General features: G+C 39.1%; 1 protein-coding gene across 5 annotated transcripts in view; it reads right to left on the bottom strand.

Annotated features, from left to right (window-relative positions):
* The window catches only part of scn1lab (sodium channel, voltage-gated, type I like, alpha b), a gene marked incomplete at both ends in the record, with an annotated part of 52,154 nt that extends 25,578 nt beyond the window's left edge, over positions 1-26,576 (bottom strand). Inside the window, 12 exons of one of the 5 annotated variants that reach the window (XM_081380435.1) lie at positions 12,434-12,563; positions 12,670-13,008; positions 13,959-14,237; positions 14,902-15,108; positions 18,081-18,222; positions 18,684-18,747; positions 19,087-19,338; positions 21,237-21,328; positions 22,168-22,296; positions 24,318-24,398; positions 25,977-26,119; positions 26,307-26,576. In XM_081380435.1, coding sequence (XP_081236561.1) covers positions 12,434-12,563; positions 12,670-13,008; positions 13,959-14,237; positions 14,902-15,108; positions 18,081-18,222; positions 18,684-18,747; positions 19,087-19,338; positions 21,237-21,328; positions 22,168-22,296; positions 24,318-24,398; positions 25,977-26,119; positions 26,307-26,576 — 2,128 coding nt within the window. Of the gene's footprint in view, positions 1-12,433; positions 12,564-12,669; positions 13,009-13,958; positions 14,238-14,901; positions 15,109-18,080; positions 18,223-18,683; positions 18,748-19,086; positions 19,339-20,939; positions 21,032-21,236; positions 21,329-22,167; positions 22,297-24,317; positions 24,399-25,976; positions 26,120-26,306 lie in introns of all 5 variants that reach the window. The other 4 variants (XM_081380439.1, XM_081380436.1, XM_081380437.1 and 1 more) reach the window with 4 other exon arrangements.
* Between the last annotated feature and the right edge of the window lie 223 nt (positions 26,577-26,799).

Below are 26,799 nucleotides of genomic sequence, written 5' to 3'. Positions count from 1 at the left end.
AGTTTATCATAAATTACACAAATACATACATATCCTGTGACAGCTATAATTTAATGCACAAATACATGCACAGCCGTTCACATAAGAACTGCATCGAAGCATTCGATGCATCGAAAACATATATGAACGTGCACTAATAACTTTGAGGCTTATTTTTTTATAAGCCATTTGATCGGTTAAAGGGCAGTAAAGACCGGTTACACTCACAGTGTGGGTAAATCATGTTTGTGTCGGAGACACAGGATCTATTGAAGAGAACTTATGCAAAGCAGAACCTCTTCCAAAGCAAAAACAAACACTCATTTTTGACTCATTCATGCATCTCTCACTTACTGTATGCAATCTCACAGTTTGAAGCACCTGTCACTGGCATAGGAAATCAACGCATGCTGTCATGAATAATTATGAGGTGTCAATGAGTCGATGGTCGATGTACAAGAAAACGTCACATCCTGTGATGTTGACAAGAAAGACGAATTTAAACCCGGAAGATGAACATAGCACAAAAAAGGCTAAAATTAACTAGTTTTTTTCCAACAATTAAAACGAATGGATGGTATTGTCTTCTATGATGTTCAACACACACAACTTTGTTCAAATCTTTGAAAATAAAGATTAGGGTTTCATGACAATTTAATCTGTATTTGGTTAAAATACCGATCAAGTGATTAACATTATGTTTGGTTGAATGCTGCTCCTTTACGCCACAATTCTATCAACAAATGATCACTGTATTTGAGAAATGTCAACTTATCAATGTATTATTCTGTGAAATACCTTATTTTTGTTTATTAAACTATGTATTTGTGTATAGAAACCTCACTTATGTGAATTGGGGATACTTCTATTGTATTCTGTAACAATGAATGCTTATTTTTGTTTATATACATTTAGTTAATTCATTATCTTTATTGTACTTATTATTTTTCAGACTATGTACATCTTTGAATATACATCTGTGGACCATTCCTCAGCCTCCAATACACAGTGTTAAGCTGATTATCTGTCTCCTCATTATTTGTGCTCTGACCAGCACCCAGGTGGTTTACTCATTAATTACCTAATCAGAACCTAACAGTCTAAAAGTCTCTCCAACAGAATTAGTCGTTCGTTCCGGATTGAGTATTCCCTTCTGACATAATGGACTCTGATGAAGAGATTACAGGAGCAGCTCTCCCCAAGCACCATTCTCGTCCTCCAGCTTACCTATAGCAATATCAGGGTACAATATGCTCAAGGCAGACCTGTCGCTGAGTATAATGGTATAATAGTCTGTTCTGATGACTCACAGATCATGTCCTCGAGTTACAAGCCTCCACAGTTTACCGAATTCCAGCCATCCTTCTCCTCGAATTCCATCAGCCATCCTTCTCCTCGACTCAGGCAACTGGTTTCACTACCTCTACAGGCAACAGTGAGCTACAGCATCTGTGCCGTGAGCATGCTCAACTAACGCAGACCCATCAAGCTTTCCAGGCAGACTTGTGGGAGTTGAGTTGGGAGTCTGTGCAAAAGTCAGAGAATTAGTTCAAGTGGCTCAAGCCAACCTCAGTCAAGCCAGAGGCAAGAATCTCTGACCAGCACAACCACTGGCATCGCAGTTATCCAGTCCCCATGTGAGGCCGTATGAATCCACACCCTTTGCGGAGGATGGAAACTGAGCTTCCCCCACTGCCATGGCCTGATCCTGACGTTGACCAGAAAACACCTGCTCCCCCAGATAGGACTTAACTTTTCAAATACCAGATCTTAGTGGATCGCCTTAAGCTTGAGGAGGCTAGAATGATAACGGATGCTTATTTGAACTCACCTGCCCCATTCACTGATACAATGGCTGTACTAACATGAGAAATTTGGCCAACCGCATAAGCTAGCCTTAAGGAGGATCGCTATTGTCCCTGAGAGTCCTGACATCAAGCAAGGTGATATCTATGCCTTTGTGGTTCGCTCTCCAGGTGAAGTCACTAGTGGGCCTACTGAGAACCCTGGGACATGAGGTAAACAGGAGCTGAGTTGTGGGTCCCAGGTCACGCACCTTCTGAGTAACCTTCCTCCTGAGCAGCAGACTGAGTTTCATCGTCACATGTTCCGCCAACCTAGCACAACCCTTAATCTGGTTGACCTTTCGAACTGGCTCGGTTACGAAACCTGGTGCCACAACTATGATGCCGAGCTGATGTCTAAGAGGTCACACACTAAGTCAGACTCTCACCTTGGAAATGGAGGGAATCAATCGGTTGGCAATGCCCCTACTGTGGCAAAAGGACATGCCTTTGTTGAATTCACCTAAGGAGTAAGTCCTACTTACCCTTCACAGTGTGGAGAGGCGTCTCCTGAAGGACCCTGTAAATGCTGAGGTCAATAAAGAGGAAATGAGGAAACGCATTGATATAGGAGCTGTTCGGGAAGTGACTGACACTCTACCTGATCTGCGTGAATGCTAGTACATCCCTCACCAAATTGTTAGTCACAATGGAAAGTTCTGCATCGTCTTTTACTGCTCCCATCAGTACCAAGGTCAAAGCTTCAACCAGTTCCTCTTGCCAAGGCCCCCCCTTGGGGCTTCTCTGTTGGGCATCCTTATCCTCTTCATGTTCCACCAGGTCTGTCTTCTACCTGAGGACCATCCTCTACTTTGTTTCCTTTGGTGGGACCTGAAAATGGATGAGGCCCCCAAGATTCTCAAGTGGCATGTATTACTCTTCGGCACAACCTCCAGTCCCTGCTGTGCTACCTATGCACTACGACGACATGTACGGCAACACTCCCTGACAGATAAGGCTGTTCGGCTTTCGGTGGAGAGATGTTTTTATTTTGATAACTGCCTGCAGAGCGTACCTACTGCTGATGCTTGATTGATAGGATAAGGAATACCCTTTCTAGAGCTAGATTTGAAATTCGCCAGTGGGCCTGAAATGATCCTGGTGTGCTGAATCACCTACCAACCAAAGCCCGAGCTGCAAGTGTGGAACTATGGTTGATGAAGGAGAAGTTAGATGTCCCAGAGTCTAGTATTAATTTCCCCTTGGGGATTAATAAAGTTTATCTATCTAAAATAAAATCTATCTAACACTGGGTCTGAGCTAGAACTGGCGGATGGACACCTTGTCATACAAACACCGCCCTGTGATATATGAGACTCCTACTTTTACATATATATGTAAGGTCCAAGGTACTCAGTACTTCCCTCTGGGATAGCTTCTACCTTATATGACTAGAGCAAATGTCATCATTAAGCAACTGTGGAACAAGAAGAGAGGTTGGGTCAACCCCAACCTGCTACCTGAGCTCCTCCGGTCCTGGAATGCATGAGAAGAGGAACTCATGGGAGCTATCCATGAGGTACATATCTTCTTGGATACATCTGAGCAGGAATATGGAGCGGTGGCTTACCCTGGACTACCGACCAGGATGATCGGACCTACCTGTCCCTCATTATAGTACGCTCCCGTGTCACTCCTACATGACCTCACATCCATTCCAAGACTGGAACATTGCAGGAGTCTAGTCGCAGCACAGTTGGCTAAGTTACTTGAAACAGAGTTGACTATGTATCAAGGCTATTTCTCTGTGGACAGACTCTACCATGGTCCTACAATGTTTGAATTCAGAGTCCTGTCACTACCGAGTCTCCTGAGATCCAGGAGCTGACGGATAAGTGTTCCTGGCATTATGTAATCTCTGCAGACAACCCCGATGATGACCTCAAACGGTTAGGGACTGAAAAGTTGGTCAGGTCCGGAAGTTGACTAGTTACCCTACCCCCTGAAATGGATCCGTCCAGTGGTCTGATATAGGTAGGAGGTCGTTTAAGGACAGTTGCATGTGTTATACATCCTCTGGTCCTGGATCCTAATCATCCCGTCACTCCTCTGATCATTCATTATTATGACCACCAATTACATCCTTCTGGATCAGAACAGTTGTTTGCAGAAATAAGAAGATACTATTGGATCCTACGAGACCGAAAGCTGTCCGGCTGTTTCAGTATGACTGCCAAGACTGCCAAGAATGCCAAGCCCTTAAATGGGATTGTTGAATCTACCTTCTGCACACCTTTGGCTCTGCAAGCCTGCCTTCTATTACTGTGGAGTGGACTGTTTTGGAACCCTTCTGGTCAAAATGGGAAGATGCACAGAGAAGTGGTGGGGTATTGTCTGACCACGAGAGCGGTGCATTTAGACCTATTCTCTAGCATGACTACCGACTCATTCCTCATAGCTCTTAGAAGATTTATTGCAAGGGGAGGGACACCAGCAGAGTTATGGTCGGATTGAGGTACAAACATCCATGGGGGTGAAACTCATGGAGAGTTACGGGAAGCTTATGCTCCATTGGATCTTTACCTACTGCATCAGCTTTCCCGCCAGAGGATCCACTTCCACTTTAATCCCCCATTGGCCCCCCACTTTGATGGAGTTTGGGAGATAGAGGTGATATCTGTTAAATCGTGATATCTGTTAAATCTGTTGTACACAGTTTTGGGTTCACAGTTCACAGTGAAAGCCTTAATGACAGTCTTGCTGGAAGTAGAGGCAATCCTGAATCAAAACCCTTGGGGAATGTATGTGTACCTTGTAGTTTATGGCCTGTGGGACAAGTCATCAAGACCCACCCAAGCCCGGATGGTCATATCAGGTCAGCTGATGTGGAGATACAGGGCCATGTGTATACTAGACCGGTAGTCCACCTGGTCATCCTGCCAACTAGGGCTCCACGATTTGAGGAAAATATCATATTGCGTTTATTGAGGTCAATATTGTGCTATGTGATTGCGATTTAATAAACAAATGGTTTCATGAGTCAACTTGCTTGGTTCTCAAGGAAATTGCACACAGATTCGTGATAATGCTGAAATGTGTATTTCTCAACTCAAACTAGCAACAACTAAATGCATAGTGTTTTCGAATTAAAATAATATTTTTTACAAAATTAAATAATGACATCCTTGCATTACTGCAAACTTGTTATTGTCTCAATAGTACAAATAAATAGAACAATAAATAAGAACATTTGTATGCTCATGAAAATAAGATATTTTGAACTTTCTGTCCAGACAAGCAGGGACATTTAAGCAGGATGTAACATATGCTTTGTATAAACTCAGTCTGTGGATAATTTTTGGTGTAAGTGTATTGTGATTGTCAAAACATTTGGTAACTAAGGGACCGTTCGGTATTTATGGAAGGGGCCACCGGAGGAAAATAGGGGAGGGTCATGTCTTTTTATTCTTTGTTGAGGGGAGGGTCATCCAACTTTTTTTAGTCTAGGGGGAGGGTCACCCAACTTTTATATTCATTAAAACAGCAACATTTCAAAGTGGCTTGTTTGGTGCTATTTTTTTCCATTTAGCTCCATGTTGATCTCGCGTTATCAGCCCCCCTTCGATATCAGATGGGTCTGACCCAACAAAAATCCAGTTTGGCGCTGTTTGACAGTGCGCGCGCCCTTCAGTTCGCTCTTAGAAAAAGTGCATCATGTCAGAACAGAACGCCAATGAAATGTTTACCCGGCAAAGCTTTAAAGCACGAGCAAATAATGAACTTTTGTTAAGTGCACAGTGTCCTGTGAGTGTAACTCTACCGCTGCATTAACATGTGATGTACGTCGAGTTTAACAGTATTGGGACTGAGGCGCCAGAACTGCTGATAGAATGTGCGCTGTAGGGCGATACTGCATATTTTAGTTTCCATTTGTTTCCACGATGTGTAAGATGTAGGGCTACCACCAGCCGGGGCGCTACCATTGGGCCCGGGTGGGCATTTAGGTCCGGGCCCACCCATTTTCTATGGCCTATGGTTTTGTAGCCTACGTTTCTTCATTCGGATCTATTTGCGATGATCGATCCAAATTCTAAACAAACAGTTTACATGCTTCGTCCTTGCTACATTATTCATTAAGATAATAATTAATAAATGCACGCATAATTATCAGTGAACTTGATAAATGTTGCAGATATGTTTTACATGCATGCACAAACAAATGCCTTTCAACTTGTGTGTGCAAAATTCAGAATAAAATGAATGTGCAGCAATTTGTACAAATACAGAGTCTGTAGGCCTACTGTGTTGTTACCATTAAATAAGCTCATTTAGTTTCATTTTTGTTAAAATATAATAATGTTATTTTTTCATCTATGTTGATTATGAAAAGTGAACCGCACACACGAGTATACGCAATATCGAGAGACATGGAGCGGGTCAGACATGATTTTGACCACTTAATTAAGTTTTGTTTTGCAGAAAACGATTTTTTAAAGTGAATTTCGTTTTGTATAAATTGTATCTTAATTTTAATATATTTTTTTTTATCAACCAATTGCCAAATACCAAATATAGCAGACAACACAATCGTAGAGGCGCCCGCGTGGTCACTTGTACTGCTCGTAAACAGGAGCGCATCTCATCTTAACGAAACTCAGCATATGCCTCACATAGCCTACATGAAATATATCTTAAGAAAGCTTGAAATGTCTTTTTAACAATTTAAAACGAAAAGAAATAGGCTACTCTCTGGTTATGTAATGATGTGCATTTCTCTCTATAGGCGTGTTCACTACTACGGAGATGGCGATCGTCAACTTCATCTTTACAGCTTATGTTGCTGTTAATAAACTAAATTTTATTAATAATAATAGGCTTATAATTTTATTAAACAATAAATTAAATTAATTTTTTATTGTATTAAAAAAGCAACAAAAAATCCTGTTTATCAATATTGTGTGTGTGTGTGTGTGTGTGTGTGTGTGTGTCGAAATAATTTGTCCGCAGCTGCTCAAAAAAAAAACAAAAACCCACTGTCAGTGTTTTGTAAGGAACAGGCAAATATGTTCAATATAGCAGGAGACATTTTAATTGTTTACTAAATAAAACAGTTATTTTTTATGTCAGTGTTGGCTAGACAGATGAAGTTGACATGACGACTCGCGATCTTCGCAGCGCTACCACATCTTTAAATCACTATTAGTAGGCTATTATTTAAGTTAACATAAAATACATAGACCTACACCACAAAAACTAGTTGAGGATAAATTCGTTAAAATTGGGCGATTCCAGTGAATGGATGTGACATTTGCAGTCAAAACTTAAAATAAAAATTATCAGAAAATGCATTTATTTGAAACGTCTGAAAGGAGTCAAGACGTTAGAAAAATATCAGTCTACACATGCGTTTTATATTTAATATGATGGAAATACACATGTGACGTGACACAAAAAAACTTTAACTTTTAGGTGGCAAAATATTTTTTAGTAATTCTATAAATTACACTGTGCAAACCAAAATATATATACCCACCGGATGAATAAAGATCGGCCTCCACAGAAAATTAAATTTTATATTATTTTCATTTTATTTTTCGTGTTTGCATTTATGTGAAAAAAAAAAAAAAAGTTACGGGCGTGACAGTTCTCCATTACGGACATGACTGCTCTGAAGCGACTTTAAAAATTGCACAGAGACCTCAAACAGAAAGCACAAAGCATTTCTTTAAAGTGAATTTCGTTTTTTTTATTAATTTTATCTTAATTTTAATCAATGTTTCATCTGGATTTAATAAATAAGAAGTAGTCTAAATATAGTAGAAAATAGATAATCATGACACGGAGGCGCGGGCGAGTGAACTGGACTCTTGTCTCATGAATGAACCGAAACTCAGCGTAAGGTATGCTACTTGCCTCATAGACCTGAGAAATATATAGAAAGCTTGAAATGTCTACTTTTAAACAGAACAATTCAAAACGAAGGAAAACAGACTGCTTTCTCCTTATGAAATGTGCATTTCTCTCTGGCGCGTTCTGAGAAGATCGCGTCGCATCGTCAACTTCATCTTTGCAGTAGACACAGAAAACACTTGTTTATTAAAAACAATTAAAATGTCTAGCTATATATGACATATTAATAATCATTACTTTTGCCGGTTCTTTGTGACAGCTTTTAGATGCTTTGTTGGCAGCGCTACCCACATGTTGAACGCGTCACACCGCATCAGCACCGAAAACATGATTTTTTTTTTCAAATCTAAAATAAAAAATCGTGATACGAACCGAATCGTAGGTTTGGTCTATCGTTACAGCCAGATGAGAAAGCAAGAGTTTATGGTTTAAGAAACAAACAAACAATGGCTATCTGAACATCTTTGCCAAGCGCAAACCATAGGCTAATCAAATTATCGGGGAGGGTCATGTCTTTTTTCACAATCATTTTGGAGGGTCATAGAAAAAAATATTGCTGGCGAAGGGAGGGTCATGTCTTTTTTGACAACAGATCTCAAAACTCCTCCGGTGGCCCCTTAAATAAATAACGAACAGTCCCTAAACAGAATTTTGTTAAGTTTAGTGACAACAAGTTACAATGTTTACATGGTACAATGACTGGTAGGCTACTGTTTTAATTATTGCAATTAACACAAATTTCATGATTTCAATTCAAATCTTGTGATTTGATTCCGATCTTGATTCAATATCAATTCATTTGGATAAATATTAGGTACAGTATGTTCATTTTTCTCAAGAAAAAAAAAAAACTCAACTAATGCTGTAAACATACAGAGAGCCCTGTAAGCTGATATTATTATTATTAAATGGTATTAAATATAATGTGGTTTTTACTAGGCTATAATAACAACGTTACAATATTTTAATGATATAAGTAAAAATATAATAAATATTTAATATAGTGCACATATTTAGCAAAATACTCCTCTCTCTATATATGAAATTTGTCTTGCCAACTAACGTGCTATCAAATGGCTTTCCTGAGGTAAATGTAACGTTGTGTGACATATTGTTCTCCAGCTGTTTTACTGACCTCTTTCCGCGGTTGAAAAACACTGATTGATCGATATTATGTATGAGGCATAAACATTTCGGTAAGTTGTACTATATCTTTCAACACACCTATTGTACATTCGTGTTTATTTACTATTAACTAGTAAAGAGTAAGAGATGTTCGGTTCACTACCACGATCTGTCAAGTCTCATTTACAAGCGCCAAAACGCTATTGTTTGAATTTCCTAATAAAATTGACAGAATCTGAGAATTTGTTTCCTATCAAAAGTAACCTGCTCTGTCTAGTCTGTCGGTGTCAGTGTCCTCTTTGCTTCGTGTTTTTTCTCTGCGTGAGAAAATGGATGTGTGGCGTGAGAGTGTGTGAAAAGTGTCAACTGCGTGAGTCTCACGCTGAATAAGTGAGAGTTGGCAGCCCTGCTCTCTCTGCTCAGTGTCGGTTATCTTATAGTCAAAATATCGCCATATAACAGAGGTAGAATTTTTTCTGGCCACCAGTTCAGTGTCCGTCTGCTCGGTATCCATCTTCACCTGTTCTCTGCGCTGCACACCGGAAAAAGTCACGACGTGACCAAATGCGCCACTGCATAAACTGATTCTTCTTTTTATTAGCGGTGTAGAAAATGGGCAAACAGCTCTCAGAGAGAATGGGTTGTCATGTCCACACATGCATTTATTTATTTCATAAAATTGCAGCAAATTGCATATAATTGAATAGGCTTGACATCGCGATATGATTAATCGTGCAGCACTACTGCCAACCTTATGATGATAACTATGAGATGACAACTTTTTTCAAAAAATTTCAACGCTTGCACCTTGGAATCTATTTCAAGGTTTGCTTTGTCGAGCCACCGGGCACTGTTGTTGTGCAAATGAGCAGGTCGGAGCACATTAAGGGTTTTCTGTTAGAATGGTGTCATGTAAGTGGCCCCTAAGTTAATAACTAATGATCTTTTCAACGGAAGTGAATCAATCAAAACTAATTCTAATTAATTAACTAATTCAAAACTATTCTAGAAATGCTGCAAAGCTAAAACAATCTCTGTTACTTTAATTTCCTATTATCACTGTAAAGCTGCTTTGAAACAATCTATATTGCTAAAAGCACTATATAAATGAAGGTGACTTGACTTGACTGTATTAAAGGGTAACTCAACCCCTGGTCAGAGCCTGACTCCACCCACTGGCAATATTTGAAAAATGCTGGAAAAGTGGGCAGACCCCAGCGGAGATAGAGGGGACGGACTGAGGGTGAGGCTGAGCGGGGGGTGTGCACCCCCCGCAGTGACGGATTAATTGACAGCTGTCAGACTCGCAAAGATGGAGAGTGACTGGAGTGACGCCAGTAGCTTTGCAACAGAGCAGTCATTTGAAGTCGAGGACTTTTCTCCCCCACCTTCACCTGAAGTGGAGGAGGGTGAATTGTCTATGGACACAGGGCCAGAGCCTTATCAATTCGAGCCGCTGGTTCAAACTGCGGTCTTAACTCCCGCATTGGGATCGGCATCCTACGATGCTAGCGAAGCAGGGGCCAGTGTCTGAGTGGTAAAACATTATCCTTATGGTTAATTTAGGCTAATGCTCATAGCAAATGCTAACGAACTATAACTTTTTTTAAATGCATTTAGGTTCATTTTGGTATGATTTAGTGTTGATAATTAAGCAAAAAACAGAGATTTCAAGTCTCCCTCTACAGTTACAAATTATTCTGTCTCAACAGGTGCACCTGTGGGCACTGCAGCTCACTGTCCCTGGTAGAGAATGTCTGTTGTAGGGAGAACAATACTACACTAACAACTATGCTAATTAACTACCTAGGCTACACAGAATAATCTAAATAACTATATAAATGCTATGCTAACTAGATGTTAATATACACTATCCTGATCATTTTCAATACTCGCAATTCCAACTCCTGACTCGCTACAGTTTTTTTGACGGAACAAGATGTTTTATACCAGGGGCTGAGCCTATGCCAAGGGCGTGGTGAGCTCATACCAAGGACGTGGTGAGCTGGTACCTGCTTACGTCACACGGGCCAACAACTTCCAATAGGAAAATTCAACTGCAGTAGCCACCATTCAACCTGAAGAGGCCAGCACTCGTTTTTACACCATATATTATAGAATTAAAACACTTTATACCCAAATGTCAAACAATTTACTCGAATCAATGAACAGCACTAATGAAGCACCAGTCTTACAGATCATTACCTAAAAAATGTTGTTTTAGAGTTTAGTTACCCTTTAAAGCAGGGGTGCCCAATCCTGCTCCTGCCGATCAACTGTCCTGCACAGTTCATCTCCAACCCTAATCAAACTCCCTCCCGCCTTTCATTTTCAAGTGATCCAGAACAGTGGTTCCCAACCCTGTCCTGAAGGCCCCCCAACACTGCACGTTTTCTTTGTCTCCCTACTCAAACACACCTGATGCAACTCATCAGCTCATTATCACATGGGTTAATTGAGCTGATGAGTTGAATCAGGTGTGTTTGATTAGGGAGACAAAGAAAATGTGTAGTGTTGGGGGGCCTTCAGGACAGGGTTGGGAACCACTGATCCAGAAGACCTTAATTGGTTGCTTCAGGTGTGTTTGATTAGGGTTGGAGATGAACTGTGCAGGACAGTCGATCGGCAGGAGCAGGATTGGGCACCCCTGCTTTAAAGGCTCCTTCAAGAGGGACTTTTATTTTGAAACCATAGTCATAGTAATATTCTGGTAGCGAGCGAGCAGCATAGTCAGTTGAGCTGCTATCTGCTGTGTCATTGTGATTTGTTTCAGCTGCCACCTGAAAGGATGTTAATTCCAGTTTGTTTGTGTTGATTGCAACAAATGTAACATCAAAGTGTTAGTCATTGACCTCAAAGTAGTCATTGACCATTTGTACTAAATTTGGGTTAACAGTGTTCCAAATGTCCTGTAGCGATCATTTTGTGTTATTCAGATCAGTAATATTATTTAACATGTGATTACTCATTCTTTATTAAGATGCAGATCAATTTTACAGGTTCTTAATGATATGATGTTAATCTGTATTCGGTTATAATACCGAGTGATTGGCGTTATGTTCGGTAACGTCATTTACGCCACAATTGTATCCATATATGTGCACTGTATTTTAGTAATAGCAACTTATCGCTTATGGCATGTATTTTTCTGTGAAACACCTTGTTTCTGTTTATTAAACTATATGTTTATGTATGGAAACATCACTGATGTGAATTGGGGATACTTCTGTTGTATTATGTAACAATAAATGCTTATTATTGTTTATATACAGTATATTAGGTCTATTCATTATCTTTATTGTACTATTTTTCAGACTATGTACATCTCTGAATATACATCTGTGGCCCATCCCTCTGCCTCGTGCAACCTGTCCATTACCTAATCAGAACTTAACATTCCAAAGCCTCTCCAGCAATACTGTATACTGTATGTCATATCTGCATTTCTGATGTTGTCAATATGTTGATATTGTGCATGTCAACTTCTATCCAAACATACAAAAATACATGTATGTCGAAGCACACTTTACATAACAACATATAAGTGAGTGTGCTTGTGTGTATGTGTGTGTGTGTGTGTGAGTGTGTTTGTATTCTGTATGTGTATATGTGAGGTTAGTGTGTGTGTGTCAGACCTTCCATAGTATTTGTCAGAATGCTGGCCACACTCAGAGCTCTTTTTCTGGCTACTGTTTCATCCAGATAATCAGATGGCTGGTGTGATCCTGAACGTTTTTTACGTGCCTCAGACTCAGTGGTCGTCCCCTAGAAAGAAAGAAAAACACCATGAGGATTGAGCATAATATTGTTCACATATAAGTAGTTTCATTATGGGTTACATGTTTATGTTTGTGTATTTCAGTTGCTCCACCTCTGGTAATAAACGTCCGATTGGTGATGTTGGTACAGATGTCCCGCCCACCAGTGAGACCACTCCATTGCAATCAACTGTACAGTGCATTTTCCCATTGGCTGGGAGCATAATCCTGGGGGCAAGACTGCAGTGACTGACAGTGGAACTTCGTCTCTCAACACAGCGAGGTACGAAGAGCGATCCGCGGCGACTGTCACTATCCTCAAACGTGCTGTGCTCATCGTCCGCAAAATCATTCTCTGAGCCAAAGTCTCGCGCTCTACCACGAAAACTGAAAAGACTTGCACGGCTGTTCCTCCTCGGAGAGAAGAGAGATCCACGAATGCTCAGAAGAGACTGAAAAAGAGATCCAACAAAAAGAGATTAGCAATTAACTAATAAAGTTTTTTTTTTTACAAGCGATACTGATTATTTGTGTGTCTGATAATAATTAAATTACTCATCACTAATCTCTGAAGGTGAATGGCTTGCTTCTTTGCATCTCTAATATTGCATTGAAAAATATTAAAATTGAAATAATTTATAATTCAAAATTATATACACAAAATATATTTTAAAAAAAGGGACAAACCCTTCGGTATGTCCCACCCAAAACTCCTGTTTCAGTAGGAAATGATTAAAAAGAAGAACAAAATCCTCACATGGTTGCTCTAAAATTAAATTGCTCTGTACTAAATTCCCTGTAGATTTGGTTGCATTTGTATCATCAGCTGATGCAAAAAAATATGTAAAAATGTATTCATTTTGTTTCTTAAGTTTATTTTTGTTATAATATGTCATGTGTTCTTAATATGTCATATTTCATTGTAACTGCGTTTTGTTGTATATTTACATTGTGAAAAATAGTGTTGCAGATTAATTTGCAGGCATGTGCCCTCATTAACCCTTTGTGATGGTAGCATGTACAGTATGTTTTCCCTTATATAGTAGATTCTGGTGGATTGCATTTGTTCAGACTTGTTAGAATGAATTGAAATTACATCTCAACCACATTTATATCAACTTCATATCTGGATCATTTTTGAAGCATCTGTGTAATGCATCTGTGCCACCTTTAGGTCACATCTGAGCCGTGTAATCCTCTGTGTACAAGTGCATTGCTGAGCATTTTGATGAGCTAATATAAAGAAATGAACTATTTTCGGTCTCAGACTGCCTGAATGCTGTAGCCGATTAGCACTCCACCCACCTAAACTCAGTAACTGAGAAGCTGAGAATTATCCGAAGGACACAGTAACGTTTATCAAACCATATTTTCCACAATGCCACAAAAAAGTGGAAGTCACCTGATTTGGAGTGGAACATTTCTTCTCATATGAGAGTCGGTTGGCATCTATGGATAAGCGAAATCCAGACCGTCTGATACTGTCCTCTGAGGCGGACTTATGGAACTTCTCCTGATCGGCTTTCTCTTCTTCTTCCCTTTGTTTTCTTTTCTTCCTCCTGTTCCTTCGCTCTTTAGCACTCTTGGAGCTGAGTCTGGACCCCCCAGAGGAGCTTTCCTCTGACAAGCCTCCCCTCCCGCCGCTGTACTCCCCACTCTCTGTTGCTGCTGCCGCTGCAACCTGCCAGCCAATTACAGCACAAGAACCGTTGTTAGGGGCAACCAGAGGTAGACTAATTTCAAGCTTACATACCAAAAGCAGAGACAAGAGATGGATAAACAGTGAACATTGGAGAAGGAGGGAAGATCGCTTTATGTTATCAGACTAAATTACAGGTATTAGTCGCATTGTTGACCTTGCTGCTTTATTCCATTCTCACTAATCCTTACCACTTCATTATGTTTTTAACTTTCTATCTATCTATCCATCCATCCATCCATCCATCAATCCATCCATCCGCCACCACAGAGAACACACAGTCGCCATTTTGGAATAAATCTTGCTCTCTTTTGTCTCTGTCTCTATTTCTCTCTTTCTGTCTTCCTCTTGTTTCTCTCTTTTTCATGTTTACTAGGGAAAGGACACTCCCTCACTCTCTCTCATCTTATCTGTCGGTTTCCATGGCGACAGGACAGTGTTAGTCGCAGTAAGTGTGGTGCTGAGAAACTTCAGAGATAACGAAGGCATAGGATAAGATCAAAGATCAGGAAACTAGTATAAAATAATGATCAAAACAAAAATAATGAGAACAAATAGTAACTGTAAATCAATGTCTGCCTGTTGAAGTGAACGTAAGTTTGTGCATTCTAACATGCTAATGAGTTTGCGTGTGTTTGTTTGCTACCTGTGCCTCTTCTTGTTGTCTCTTTAGCTGTTCCAGCATGGCTTGAAACTCTTCTTCTTTCTGTTGGGCCTCTTCTATGGTGGCCTGGTTCTGCTCATCATATGCCATGGCCACCACAGCTAGGATGAGATTCACCAGATAAAAGGAGCCCAGAAAGATCACAAGAACAAAGAAGATCATATAGGGCTTTCCAGCTGCACGCAGGGTCTGTGAGAGACGGAACACACGTATACAAAATGTTACAAAAACGCTTATTTTGTAAAAAGAGAATGAGAAAGCAAGTGAAATAATACTAATTAGTTAATGGAGAGATGTGGTCCAATGCCTGGGTTGCCAAATGCTTGGGGTGCAAAATTCTAATCATTTTTGCTAGTGCTAATAAAATATCACTTACTACACAAAAAAGAACTTGCCCTGATCTGAAAATGCCTATTTCTCTACTATATAGCAGGCAAAAAAATTTACACGAAAAGAGTAGTCTGAACTCATAGTATTCAAAGACAGTTGGGGAAAAGTACACAAATGACCTACTACTTCCGCAGGGATTCGGAAGTGTGCATGTGAAGGCCACGGGAAAGGAGTTGTGCATGGCAGTGAAATGACGCAACTGATGCCGTGGGTCACATGACAAAGCCAACATGGTGGATGTAGTCTATGGATTTCATTTGTACTACACACATCCCTACAGAACATACTTTTTTAACTGTTGCAAAGTACGTTTTTCATCAAACATTGTACCTACTCTGACAGTTTCGCACACAACTTATGTTAGTTCAGTCAGTAATGATCAGTGTTGGAGACTAAGTTACATGTAATTTACTTATATAATAAATGTAACTGTTTTCTGTTACAGTTACTGAGAAAATTATGTGTAATTAAATTATGAAAAAGTTAACGATTACAAAGGGGGTTACATCTGAATATTTTCTGTAAAAAGCAAGGATATGTTGAATAATATTAATTTGTTGCTTTGCCTGTTTTTGATGTGCACGATGCTTCCTGCTATTTAAAGGCCGTTTAGTAAAGCGATGCTATTCTGATGCTTCTGATTGGTTCTCTTGTTTGAATTTGCAGCACACCACGTCTGCCAATTACATAAATCCACATTGCCGCTGAAAGCTTTAGGCAACAACCTGTCTGAGAGGTGCAATCTACTTCGAGTGTAACAAAACGGGCCAATGCACATTGGCATGCGATAATTGCAACAGCTGCTCTGCCTCACAGCGCGACCATATAATGAGCAGAAGGTGCGTAGCATATTTGTTTTTCCGCTGAGGAGCCGAGTTAGGGAAATCCGTACAGTCTCCGTTCCCTCCTTCGGGGAACAAGGGTTACCATACGTAACCGAGACGTTCCCCTTCAGTCGGTCACTCTCGACGTACGACAGAGATGATCCGACAAATGGGGATATCTACCAACACGCCACTGCTGCTGGCCCTTCCAGCGTTCCGCTTGAGTCTCCTGGTCTGCCTCCTAGAGCTGGGGTGGAAGGTAGGAGCTCTAAGCAGAGAAGGTCAGTCACTGCTGTTCTGCAAGACCCGCTCAGTGTGACTAATTGGATAACGCTGGGAAAGCGTGCCCTTGAAGAAAAGGGGATGTTGCGAAAGCCACACCCTGCCCAAATGGAGGTGAATGTGGCGGTTACACATATCGACTAGCCAAGCAGGGTAGTGCAACATATGGAAGTCTCTGGGATGGTTCCAGCCTAGTTCTAGGCTATAGAACCTAGCGAACGTGTTGGGTGTTGGGTGTTGCCCAGCTCGCAGCTATGCATATATCTGTCATATATCTGTCATATATCTGTCAGACTTGCCTTGCACGTTTCGGGTTGCGAGCACACTCAACTAAAAGTGTTGCTTCCTCCTGGGCGCTGGCTCAAGGTGCCCCAAACTGGTCAAATCATGGATGTTTCTTTTCTCTCACATTGTATTTCTTAGATAAAAAATATGGATGACCCCAAACTTTTTGTGTCTTAATAGTGATAAGACAGAGGTCTTGCTTATTGGCTTTCCTCATCAGCTTCGTAAAGCTGGTTCACTAATGTAAACTGGCTGGTTAACTGGTTAACTGTTAGATGGCTATGTTTCAAACTAAATAAAAAAATGTAGGAGTTATATTTGATTCGAGTTTGTCTTTTGACCCACATGTGCAATATGTTGTTAAGAATTCCTTTTGTCATCTCAGAAATATTGCTAGATTTCGCCCTATGCTATCCTTACCTGTGACTGAAAGGCTTATCAATACTTTTGTTTTTGGCCACATTGACTACTGCAATGAACTTTCTTGCTGGGGTTCCTAAAACCACTCTCAACAAATTGCAATGTGTGCAAAATTCTGCTGCTAGGATCCTGACTGGAGTCAGAAGAAATCAACACATTTCTCCAATACTGAAGTCCTTGCACTGGCTCCCCGGTCAGGTTCCACATTGATTTTAAAATCCTTATGTTCACATATAAGGCACTGCGTGGTCTGGCCCCACAGTATCTGTCTGCGCTTTTAACTATATATTCCTAAACATCATTTACACTCCTCTCAAGCTGGTCTTTTGGCTGTTCCACAGACACATTTGTGATCTGTATGGGACAGGGCTTTGTCACCCTATGCTCCTAGACTCTAGAATGCACTTCCTTCTCATATTAAAGATGCACAAAATCTAAGCATTTTTAAATCCAACCTAAAAACTCCTTATTTTTCTTGATGGTTTTAATTATTTTGTATTCCAGTGTGTTCTTTTGTTTTTTGTATGCTTTCTCTCTCTTTGTATTTTTACTGTGTAAAGTGCCTTGAGAAGCTGCCTTAAAGGCGATATATAAAATAAAGTTTATTATTATTATTATTCCTTACAAGAACTTAAGTAAATTGTTTGTGTACGACATGATAATTTTTTTACTATCCTCATCACACTGTATGTTTGATACCTTTGTGCAGCCTGCATGGATTTATCATGACATTTTTTTATGTAAAATTGCATTTTTCTCTCATCGCATTCAGTCAGCTCACAATTCTGATAAAACTGAATGTCTTTTGGTGTGCTGCTGGAGCTTCAAAAAACAATGGTGTGGTATAATGCTAATATAAAAAACATGGCCTAGACAATATAGAAGGATGCGGGGTGTCTTTTCAAGCCTACAGTAGGATACTGAGACAAGGTGGGCAGTGATGGGATGTCTAAGTTGTACCTGCTGGTAGAGGTTTTCCCAGAAGTCTTGTGTCATGAGTCGGAAGAGTGAGAGGAAGGCCCAGCTGAACGTGTCAAAGCTTGTGTAGCCGTAGTCAGGATTACGCCCTGCTTTTATACATCTGAAGCCCTCTGGGCACTGCCTGTAATCCCCACCAATTAGAAAAAGTTTTTAAGTATATTCAGTGAATAAGAGTAAGCAATTTATCCCAACAAAGCAGAACAGTGGCCTCAGAAAACTGGTCCTGAGTAGTTCTAAAATAATTTAGTCATACTAACAATTTAAAATGCTAAAAAACACTAAAAATAAAGATTAAACATTAAACAGACATCATATTTTGGAGTTTATTTTTATTACAACAGAAGTACCAGAGGTACAGGATAGCTTATCTTCGAATATTTTCTTGGGAGTCAAAAAGGCTGAGAACTACTGCATTATATACGCTTATCCAATTAAAAAGGGAGATACTGTATGTTAGATTGTTAATAAAACCTGCAAAACTTTTCTTTGTTACAAAAATCTTATCTATATTCTAATAACTATAATGACATGTTTTGTTTTAATTTGAACTAGCATGTAAAATCTGAGAGAACATATATTTACCCTGCATCGCTTGAATTTCCACAAAGCAAAGCATCTCTGCGGCCTGGGAGGTGATAATAATTTTCTAAAAGGGAAAAAAGCATAAGATACAGTAAATGTCAAGATATATAATAAAAAGATCAGAAGCAGAACGTATACACACAAAGATGCACAGTATATGTTTCTAGCCCCGAATCATGTAGCTTGAAGGAAGTGTCCAAATGAAAGCTAGCCTTTAAATCACACTTGCTGCTGGCAACATCCACACACACACAACCATAAAAGCACTAGATGACTCATTTTTCTTGGGCCAGTGGAGCACTCCTTACATCCGCAAGAACATGGAGTGTCAACAAGCATCTCAATAACACACACACACACACACACACATAGGAGAGAAAAATCACACACATTCTTCACTTACTCTCATCCTTAATGTACTCTGTCCAGTTAAAGGTGGAGTTGTGCAGCTCTAAGCCGATACTATAGTTCAGTGTGGCGGTGAGGTTTTCAGTGACATTGACCTCCGGCATCTTCACACACTTCTGCCGCAGGTTTCCCATGAAGAGCTGCAGTCCGATCAGAGCAAACACACTCAGACAGAACACCGTCAGGATCATCACGTCTGACAGCTTCTTCACAGACTGGATCAGAGCTCCGACGATGGTCTTCAGCCCTGAGGAACACGCAACAGTGGTCACAAACACTGCCGATGCGCACAACAACTCAAACACAGTGTGAGTATGCCTATGTTACAACTACATAAATATGAAAAAGATCTTATGGTAACACTTTATAATAAGGTCTAATCTGTTAAATAACATAATAGCTACTGTACATTAAATAACATTTACAACATTTATTAATCTAAGATAATATAAATGTTTACATATACTAGTACATTTATGCCATTTTTGTGTAAATTCAGATTATTATACTGTAAATTACCATAAATATAAATACTGTAAAATATTGTTCATTGTTAGTTCATAATGCCTAATGTATTATATAATGTTAACAAATTGTACCTTATTGTTAAAGTGTTACTGTTTCTGTCATCCTTACATATACTGTGTATATATATATATAATATATATATACGTATGTATATCGATTGTTTTTTTTTTGTGTGTTTTTTTTACAGGAATGGTTCACCCAGAAACACATTATTTATTCACCCTCATGTTATTCCAAACCTGTGTGCTTATTTTTCCTTCAAAGCACAAAAAGGACATTTAAAAGATTCTTCACACAGCTCTATTCTAGTGACAGTTCATAGCAACCACAGCTGTCAATATCCAAAAAAGATAGAAAAACTAAAAAGATATAAAAGTGTGTAAAAACTAAATTCAACTGAAAATCTCTTTTGGTAGCGTACCTTTATTAAGACTCAAATTCTGATATGTTCTTCACACATGCTATCTTAAAAAAATAGCATACAAGTTTGGTTTGGAATAAGGTATGGAGGCTGAATGGGGGGGGGGGGTGGCCGAATTTTCATGTTTGGCTGAACTTTTCCTTGAAAATCTGGCAGTATACAACATTAAGTATAATTTTGACATTACAGTTACTTTAATCTTTTCTTTGGACTAGAATAACAATACAAAAGTAAAACATTCAGCTTTTGATATTGTAAATTAGTACAATATAAAGCAGTCAGAAGCTTTTGGTGATTAAAACATTGTATTAACTATTAGCTAGTTGAATAAATGTTTGTGATATTGCGTATTAACAACATTTAAGCATGCAGTGTAGGACAGTGAGTGAAAGTGTAGCATGTGCGTGTGTGCATGTCTGTGCTTCACACACACAGACACACACACAGCACGGGACATAGCGAACACGGCCGGCGATGCGCATGCACATAGAACTCAAACAGCAGACACAGGAGAAGAGAAGAGTAAAGGGTCTCAAGTTCTCTATCTCAGACTATATAGGCTTCAGCAATGTCTCATGCAAAAAAAAAAAAAAAAAAAACAAAGAAACAACACAACTCAAAAAATGCCCAGTTGTCTATTTCCCAAGGCATGATGGGAGACCTTTCCCAAGGCGTGATGGTCTTTGGGAAATAACAGAGCAGAGCCCGGCAAAAGGGATATAAGGAAAACTACAGAATGTGTTTTTAAAAGCCTGGAATCCCGTTTTTACACCCGAGCGGATTCCTGCTTTCTCTGACCGCTTGGAGCGACAGAATGAGAGAGAGAGGCCAGCGGAGGAGGGGATGGAGTGAGCGAGAGCTCAGATGAAGAGAGAGGCAGCCTGTGAGCTAGCCCTCACCTGGAATCACTGATATAGTTTTGAGTGCTCGTAAAACCCTGAAGGTTCTCAGTGCTGAGACATTGCCCAGATCCACAAATTCTGTTACATATCTGTAGGGAGGGGGAGGGAGGAGGGAGGAGGGAGAGGGGGGTCACACGCGCACGCACGCACAAACACACACACGCACACATGTTAGGACAGGACAGGGCAGCAGAGGGAAACGTCACACAGAGACACACACCTGACTGACAACCGTGTTTACGCGCACACGCATGCGCACGTCTATACACACACACGCACACATACATCCCTTACCTGGGATGACTGAGATAGTTTTCAAAGCTCTGAGCACTCTGAAAGTGCGGAGAGCTGACACATTGCCTAGGTTTACAAACTCAGTTACATACCTGTAGAATCAAATAGAGAGTTACCACAAGCGCACACACGCACGCCGACACACCAGCTCAAACTCACACAACTGCAACCGACATGGATTCAACAGCTTTCTAAACTCTCATTAACAGGTCAGGGAAAACAGTCGACATTCACATTTCTCTTGTGTTTTTAATACAAAACAGAGCTGCAGTATTAATTAGATCACGATCTTGATTCAAACATCCACGCGATCTAATTTCTAAATGGTAACAATTCGTCTATGTCTGTTATGTACGATCACAACAGAACATTCAAATCTGATTATCACATTCAAATTATCACAGAATTCAAATTATCACAGAATTACTGAGATAAAAACTTGATAGTTCAGATATAATCACTGATGTCTACAGTAGCGATAAAAAAATGGGGCAAATCACCTTGCTGTAAATAATAACTTGCTGCTTCAAATAAAGATTATATAAATTACATAGTTACACCAGTAGGTGGCAACAACTGATTGTTGTCAGTGAATCATTCGTTCAAGAGATTTGCTCAAAAAACGCTGATTCATCCAGTAATTAAACAAGTAAAGTCTGAGTGAGTCATTGAATCATTCATTCAAAATATTTTTTTTAAAAACAATAATTCATTGAAATTAATTAGATTATAACTTTAAATAGACTGCAGCGATTAACATTTTGTCAGAACCTCTAGTCAATTACTTGATATTTTGTTTGGTTGTCTATTCAAAACTGTGGCTGAATCGTGATCTCTATTGTAAACAAAAAAACTGTGATTCTCAATTTATCCAGAATCGTGCAGCTCTAATACAAAATATTCTGCATGAGCTGTCCTCAGAAATACTCACGCCATCATAATGACACTGAAATCCAGCCAGTTCCAGGGGTCTCGCAGGAAAGTGAACTTCCCCACGCAGAAGCCCCGTGCCAGGATCTTAATCAGGGACTCGAAGGTGTAGATCCCTGTGAACGTGTACCTGAATGCACAAAAACAAAACTTCACCAACATAGCTCAAAAGAATTAAGAACTACAGTATGAAATTAAAACAATTAAGTGTTAAAGACCCCATGTAATGATTTGTCAAATGCTATTTTATTTCCTGTGTTGACGAATTTCCTATTGAAAAAGAACATTGGGCCAAGAAATACTGATAGACTTACGCAAAAGATGTTTACTACTCTCAAAAAAGAGAAATGTCTAAAGGCCAGTTCACACTGCACCGACAGATGCCAGCCAGATTACAGTATGTCATTTCTCAGATGTTTCAAGACCCGACAAACGCAGAATTAACGCGTTCAATCAAAAGTGCTGACCAACGCCGACAGACATTGACACGGGTAACATACAGATCTGACAAAACCCGACAAAGTTGCCGTCTGTTGGTTCAGTCTGAATTTGCTTTAAAGGGATAGTTCACCCAAAAATGTCAAATTTGTCATAATTTACACACCCTGAAATTGAGGGTAAGTAATGACAAAATAAAAATATTTGGGTGAACTATCCCTTTAAGAAGAGACTTAAGAACATTAAAAACATAAGGGTTCATGCACACAAAACACATTTTTTGCGGTAAAAAAAGCGAGAAACACAGGTCAGTGGGGAAAAAAATGCAAGGACTAGAGGCATGTTTTTTAAAAGATGAACTTTTAATTTTAACCTGAGCTGCGCATTTAGAATGGTGAGTCATGCGTGTTACTGTACAAAAGATGCTAGACGCAAGCGCAACGGTCAAACATGTCCGTCTAGCATAGAGGTGCCACAACAAAGGGCCAAAAATCAAACTTGATTGAGGTCTGGGGCCGAAAGTAAAATTTGCATTATATCAAACTGTTATATTAAATTTAAAGTGCAATCTTGGTTCTCCTCATTTGTAATTTTCTACTAATCTAATCCAGTTATATTTTCAGAGTTTTATAGTGTAATGAAACTTTATTGCTGATTTTAACAACGTTTTAGTTACTTTTTTTAGTTACTTTGAAGACAAGAATCTTGAACATTTAAGAAACTGTCCTATTGTAATATTGTATCATGTATTACTGTAATATTGTTGCACCCTGTCAGGGTTTATTTTGTTTCTTATTGCACATTATCTATTACATAACACATAATAAACAAAAGGCAAGTTACAGCATAGTGTATATTCACCATATGCTATGGAGTCTATATTCCTGTACATGCATAATATATCGCAACTGCATGGGGACGAAAACAAAAATAAACTTTATTAAGCATTGATGCACACATTAATGGATAATAATACAGAAATCCAAACTTGGTAGCAAGATTTTTTCTTAATTTAACATGTGCATTTGTTTCCTCAATCTTGCATTCTTCGTGTTTGTTGTAGGAGCGAGACAATGTAACAATACACATAAACGATTATTAAATTCCGTAATCAACTTTCATTATCAGATGGGTGTTTGATTTAATGAGTATAACTCAAAAACTGGTTAAGTGAAAAATTGTGCCATGAGATTCGTTCGAAAAATTCAACTCACTGACTCAATGATCTTGTCACAGCAGTTCTTGAGTCAACAACTCACTAGAGGAGAAGATTACCAGTGAATAATGACTTTATTATTTTCTTCTTTCTTTTTCCATTTTGAGTCACTTACAATCACAAGTTATTGTATGGCTTCAGAAAACTTGGAATATATATTATATTTTAAGTCTTTAGAAAACTTCAAAAGTTTTCTTTTCTATTGTTATTCAGAAACAGCTGGTATTTAATATATATATAAAATAGGGGGATATGACACATCTTACAGAGCATTTTATTGAACAAAAATCTCTCCATACAAGTGCATAGAAGATCATCAATATGTTTAGTTCATTGCTCCAGAATACTGATAATGTTGTCGACATTTAGGAGTACGCTAGGACAGAGATGAACAAAAATCCACAAAACTACCACTATGATCTATTGGGGTTCTTAATAAATGTTAATCAGGTTAGGCTGTAAAACTTTCTTAAATCTATGCACAAGATGTGACTTACTCTACGTTCTTGGCCCAGTCCGGGGGATTGCTGAGGGTCATGAAGGCGCAGTTGGTCAAGATTGTGCACATGATCACAAAACTGAACAGCGTAAGCAGAGGTCAAGGAATATACACAAAGAAAACACACAAAAACATACAACCAATCAACCAAATCTCAGCCTCAAATGACATAGCCACAAGGTTCAATGCCTATGGGAAAAAACTGATCACTGGATTTGCCAAAGTTTGCCAAATATTTGAAAGATATCAAAAGTTATGTTAGAGGCACTTAGTAGTAAACAAAATAAATGTATAGAAGCAGAACTCTATATTCTGCGGTATGTACAATATCACTCAAATGGTTGGAAAGATTCAGAAAGATTGATTTTTTACAAAATTCATACTTCCGTTCGGCAAGGATGCATTAAATTCAGCTACAGTGACAGTAAATACTTTTAAAATACTTTTAAATTGTCACAAAATAGGCTACATCAATTCTTTGATCTATTAATCAAAGAATCTTTGGGAAAAAAATGTATCAGTTTCCAAAGAAATATTAAGCAGCTGTTTTCAACATTGATTATAATAAGAATTGTTTCTTGAGCAGTAAATCAGCATATTATAATCTTTTCTGAAGGATCATGTGACACTGAAGACTGGAGTAATAATGCTGAAAATGCAGCTTTGCCAGCACAGGAATAAATTACATTGTAATGTATATTAAAAAAGAAAATTGTTATTTTAAATTGTAAAAATATTTCACAATATTCCTATTTTTTTTATATATATATTTTTTTATTTGATACAAAAATCAAATAAATGCAGAAGAGACACTTTTTAAAAAACAACACAAAATTTCACTGAGCTCAAACCTTTGAACTGTATAGGTAAAAACAAAACAAATTTTGTTTGTTCCCTTTACATGTTGGTCAGATTGTCAGATGTTGGTTCCTTCTAAGCAAGTTGTCGCAATAAAAAGTCTGCGTCACGTGTAGACCAGGTTTGGTTTTGTTTTCTGTCACATACTGTGGCTGTAATGAATGCACGAAGACAAAAGAATAAGAATACAAAATAAACAGCCTTTTAATAAATTCAACAGGAAAACTCAGGAAAACCCAGGAGCTAGAATCCACAACCACGTTACACACTGACGAGACCAGACAATGGAACACAGGAAACTGAGAGCTTAAATACACAGGGGATGATTAACTGAAACAGAACAGGCGTTAACAAATTAAGAACCATGGAAACGAACTCGCAAATCAGACAGGCAAAACAGAACACAGAGAATACGAAACCAAAACAGGCTACACGTGACAGTCTTGCTATACAAGACTAAAGCGCTGTTCACACCAGGAACAATAATTATAAAGATAACGATGAAGAAAAAGTTCTAAAAATCATTCTAAATATAAAAGAATAGCAGATTCCACACCACAACTATAATGATAAAGGGAAAGAAAAACGATATTACTGGAATCACTTTCAGAATTTTTTTTTTTCCAGCTGATAAACAATAAAAACAATGACAATTGTGCCAATCAGAATTCACCAAACACCAGAGCTCGAGCATTTAAAGCAGCAGACAACCTATCTGTAATGTGCGTTTAGAATAAACAAAATGATCTCGTCCGCTGATGCGGAAGCTAATATAGTTGTCATTATACCAATTACATACATCCATTCAGCTGATAAAGGATATGAATGCACCAGGACCTTGATGGAGATTCTCCTCAATGGATTGAAAGGGCTCAAAATATACAAGGCCGGCGTAGCATTAAAGCGGAATATAGCCTTCCCACGATTCAATACTATAAAGGTCTGAAGCAGAGAAAAACGGATTGTGGTTACAGTGCACATTCTGTGACAATCTCTTTTCAAATCTGTTATATAACTAGAGAATGATACACGTTCTGACACCAGACTAAAGTCCTGTTGACAATCTAAATGCAAATAACAAGCAAACAAAAGTTAAATGTTTCCATTTAAAAAATCTTCCTTCACATACTTTTTGGTTGCTGTAGTAGCTGTCCAGGTCCTCCAGCGGGACGGACACCATTTTGGGTGGAATGTCTCCGTAGATGAAGGGCAGGGATTTTCCCGCCTCCAAATCGCTGTTGGGTTTGGGCCCGTTCTCGTCATCATCATCAGGCCGTCTCTCGACTTTGGGCCGTTGGGCCGCCTCCTCTGCGATGCGGTGCTCGATAGCAGCGAGAGACTCGGGCACGAAGGGCCGGAAGCTGTCAGGTCCGGGTGGAACGAGCAGCTGAGCAGCCATATTGACATCCTGCTCTGGTAGCTGCACCAGCTAATCTCCGGTCACTCTGGGAGCTGAAGGAAGGAAATCACACGTTCAGTACACGGTTGTTGCGAGAGGGGATTGATCATTCCAGTCTTTCATTTTTATGAATTGAGTCAATTTAAAATATGAAATTAACCAACGTCAATTTATTTACATAACAATCAGCATCACTCTGGAGACCTGAAAGAAGATTTCAGAA

Source organism: Scardinius erythrophthalmus (genome assembly GCF_964197995.2).
Source record: "Scardinius erythrophthalmus genome assembly, chromosome: 12".
Taxonomy (NCBI): domain Eukaryota; kingdom Metazoa; phylum Chordata; class Actinopteri; order Cypriniformes; family Leuciscidae; genus Scardinius; species Scardinius erythrophthalmus.
This window is presented reverse-complemented; position numbering and strand designations above follow the sequence as displayed.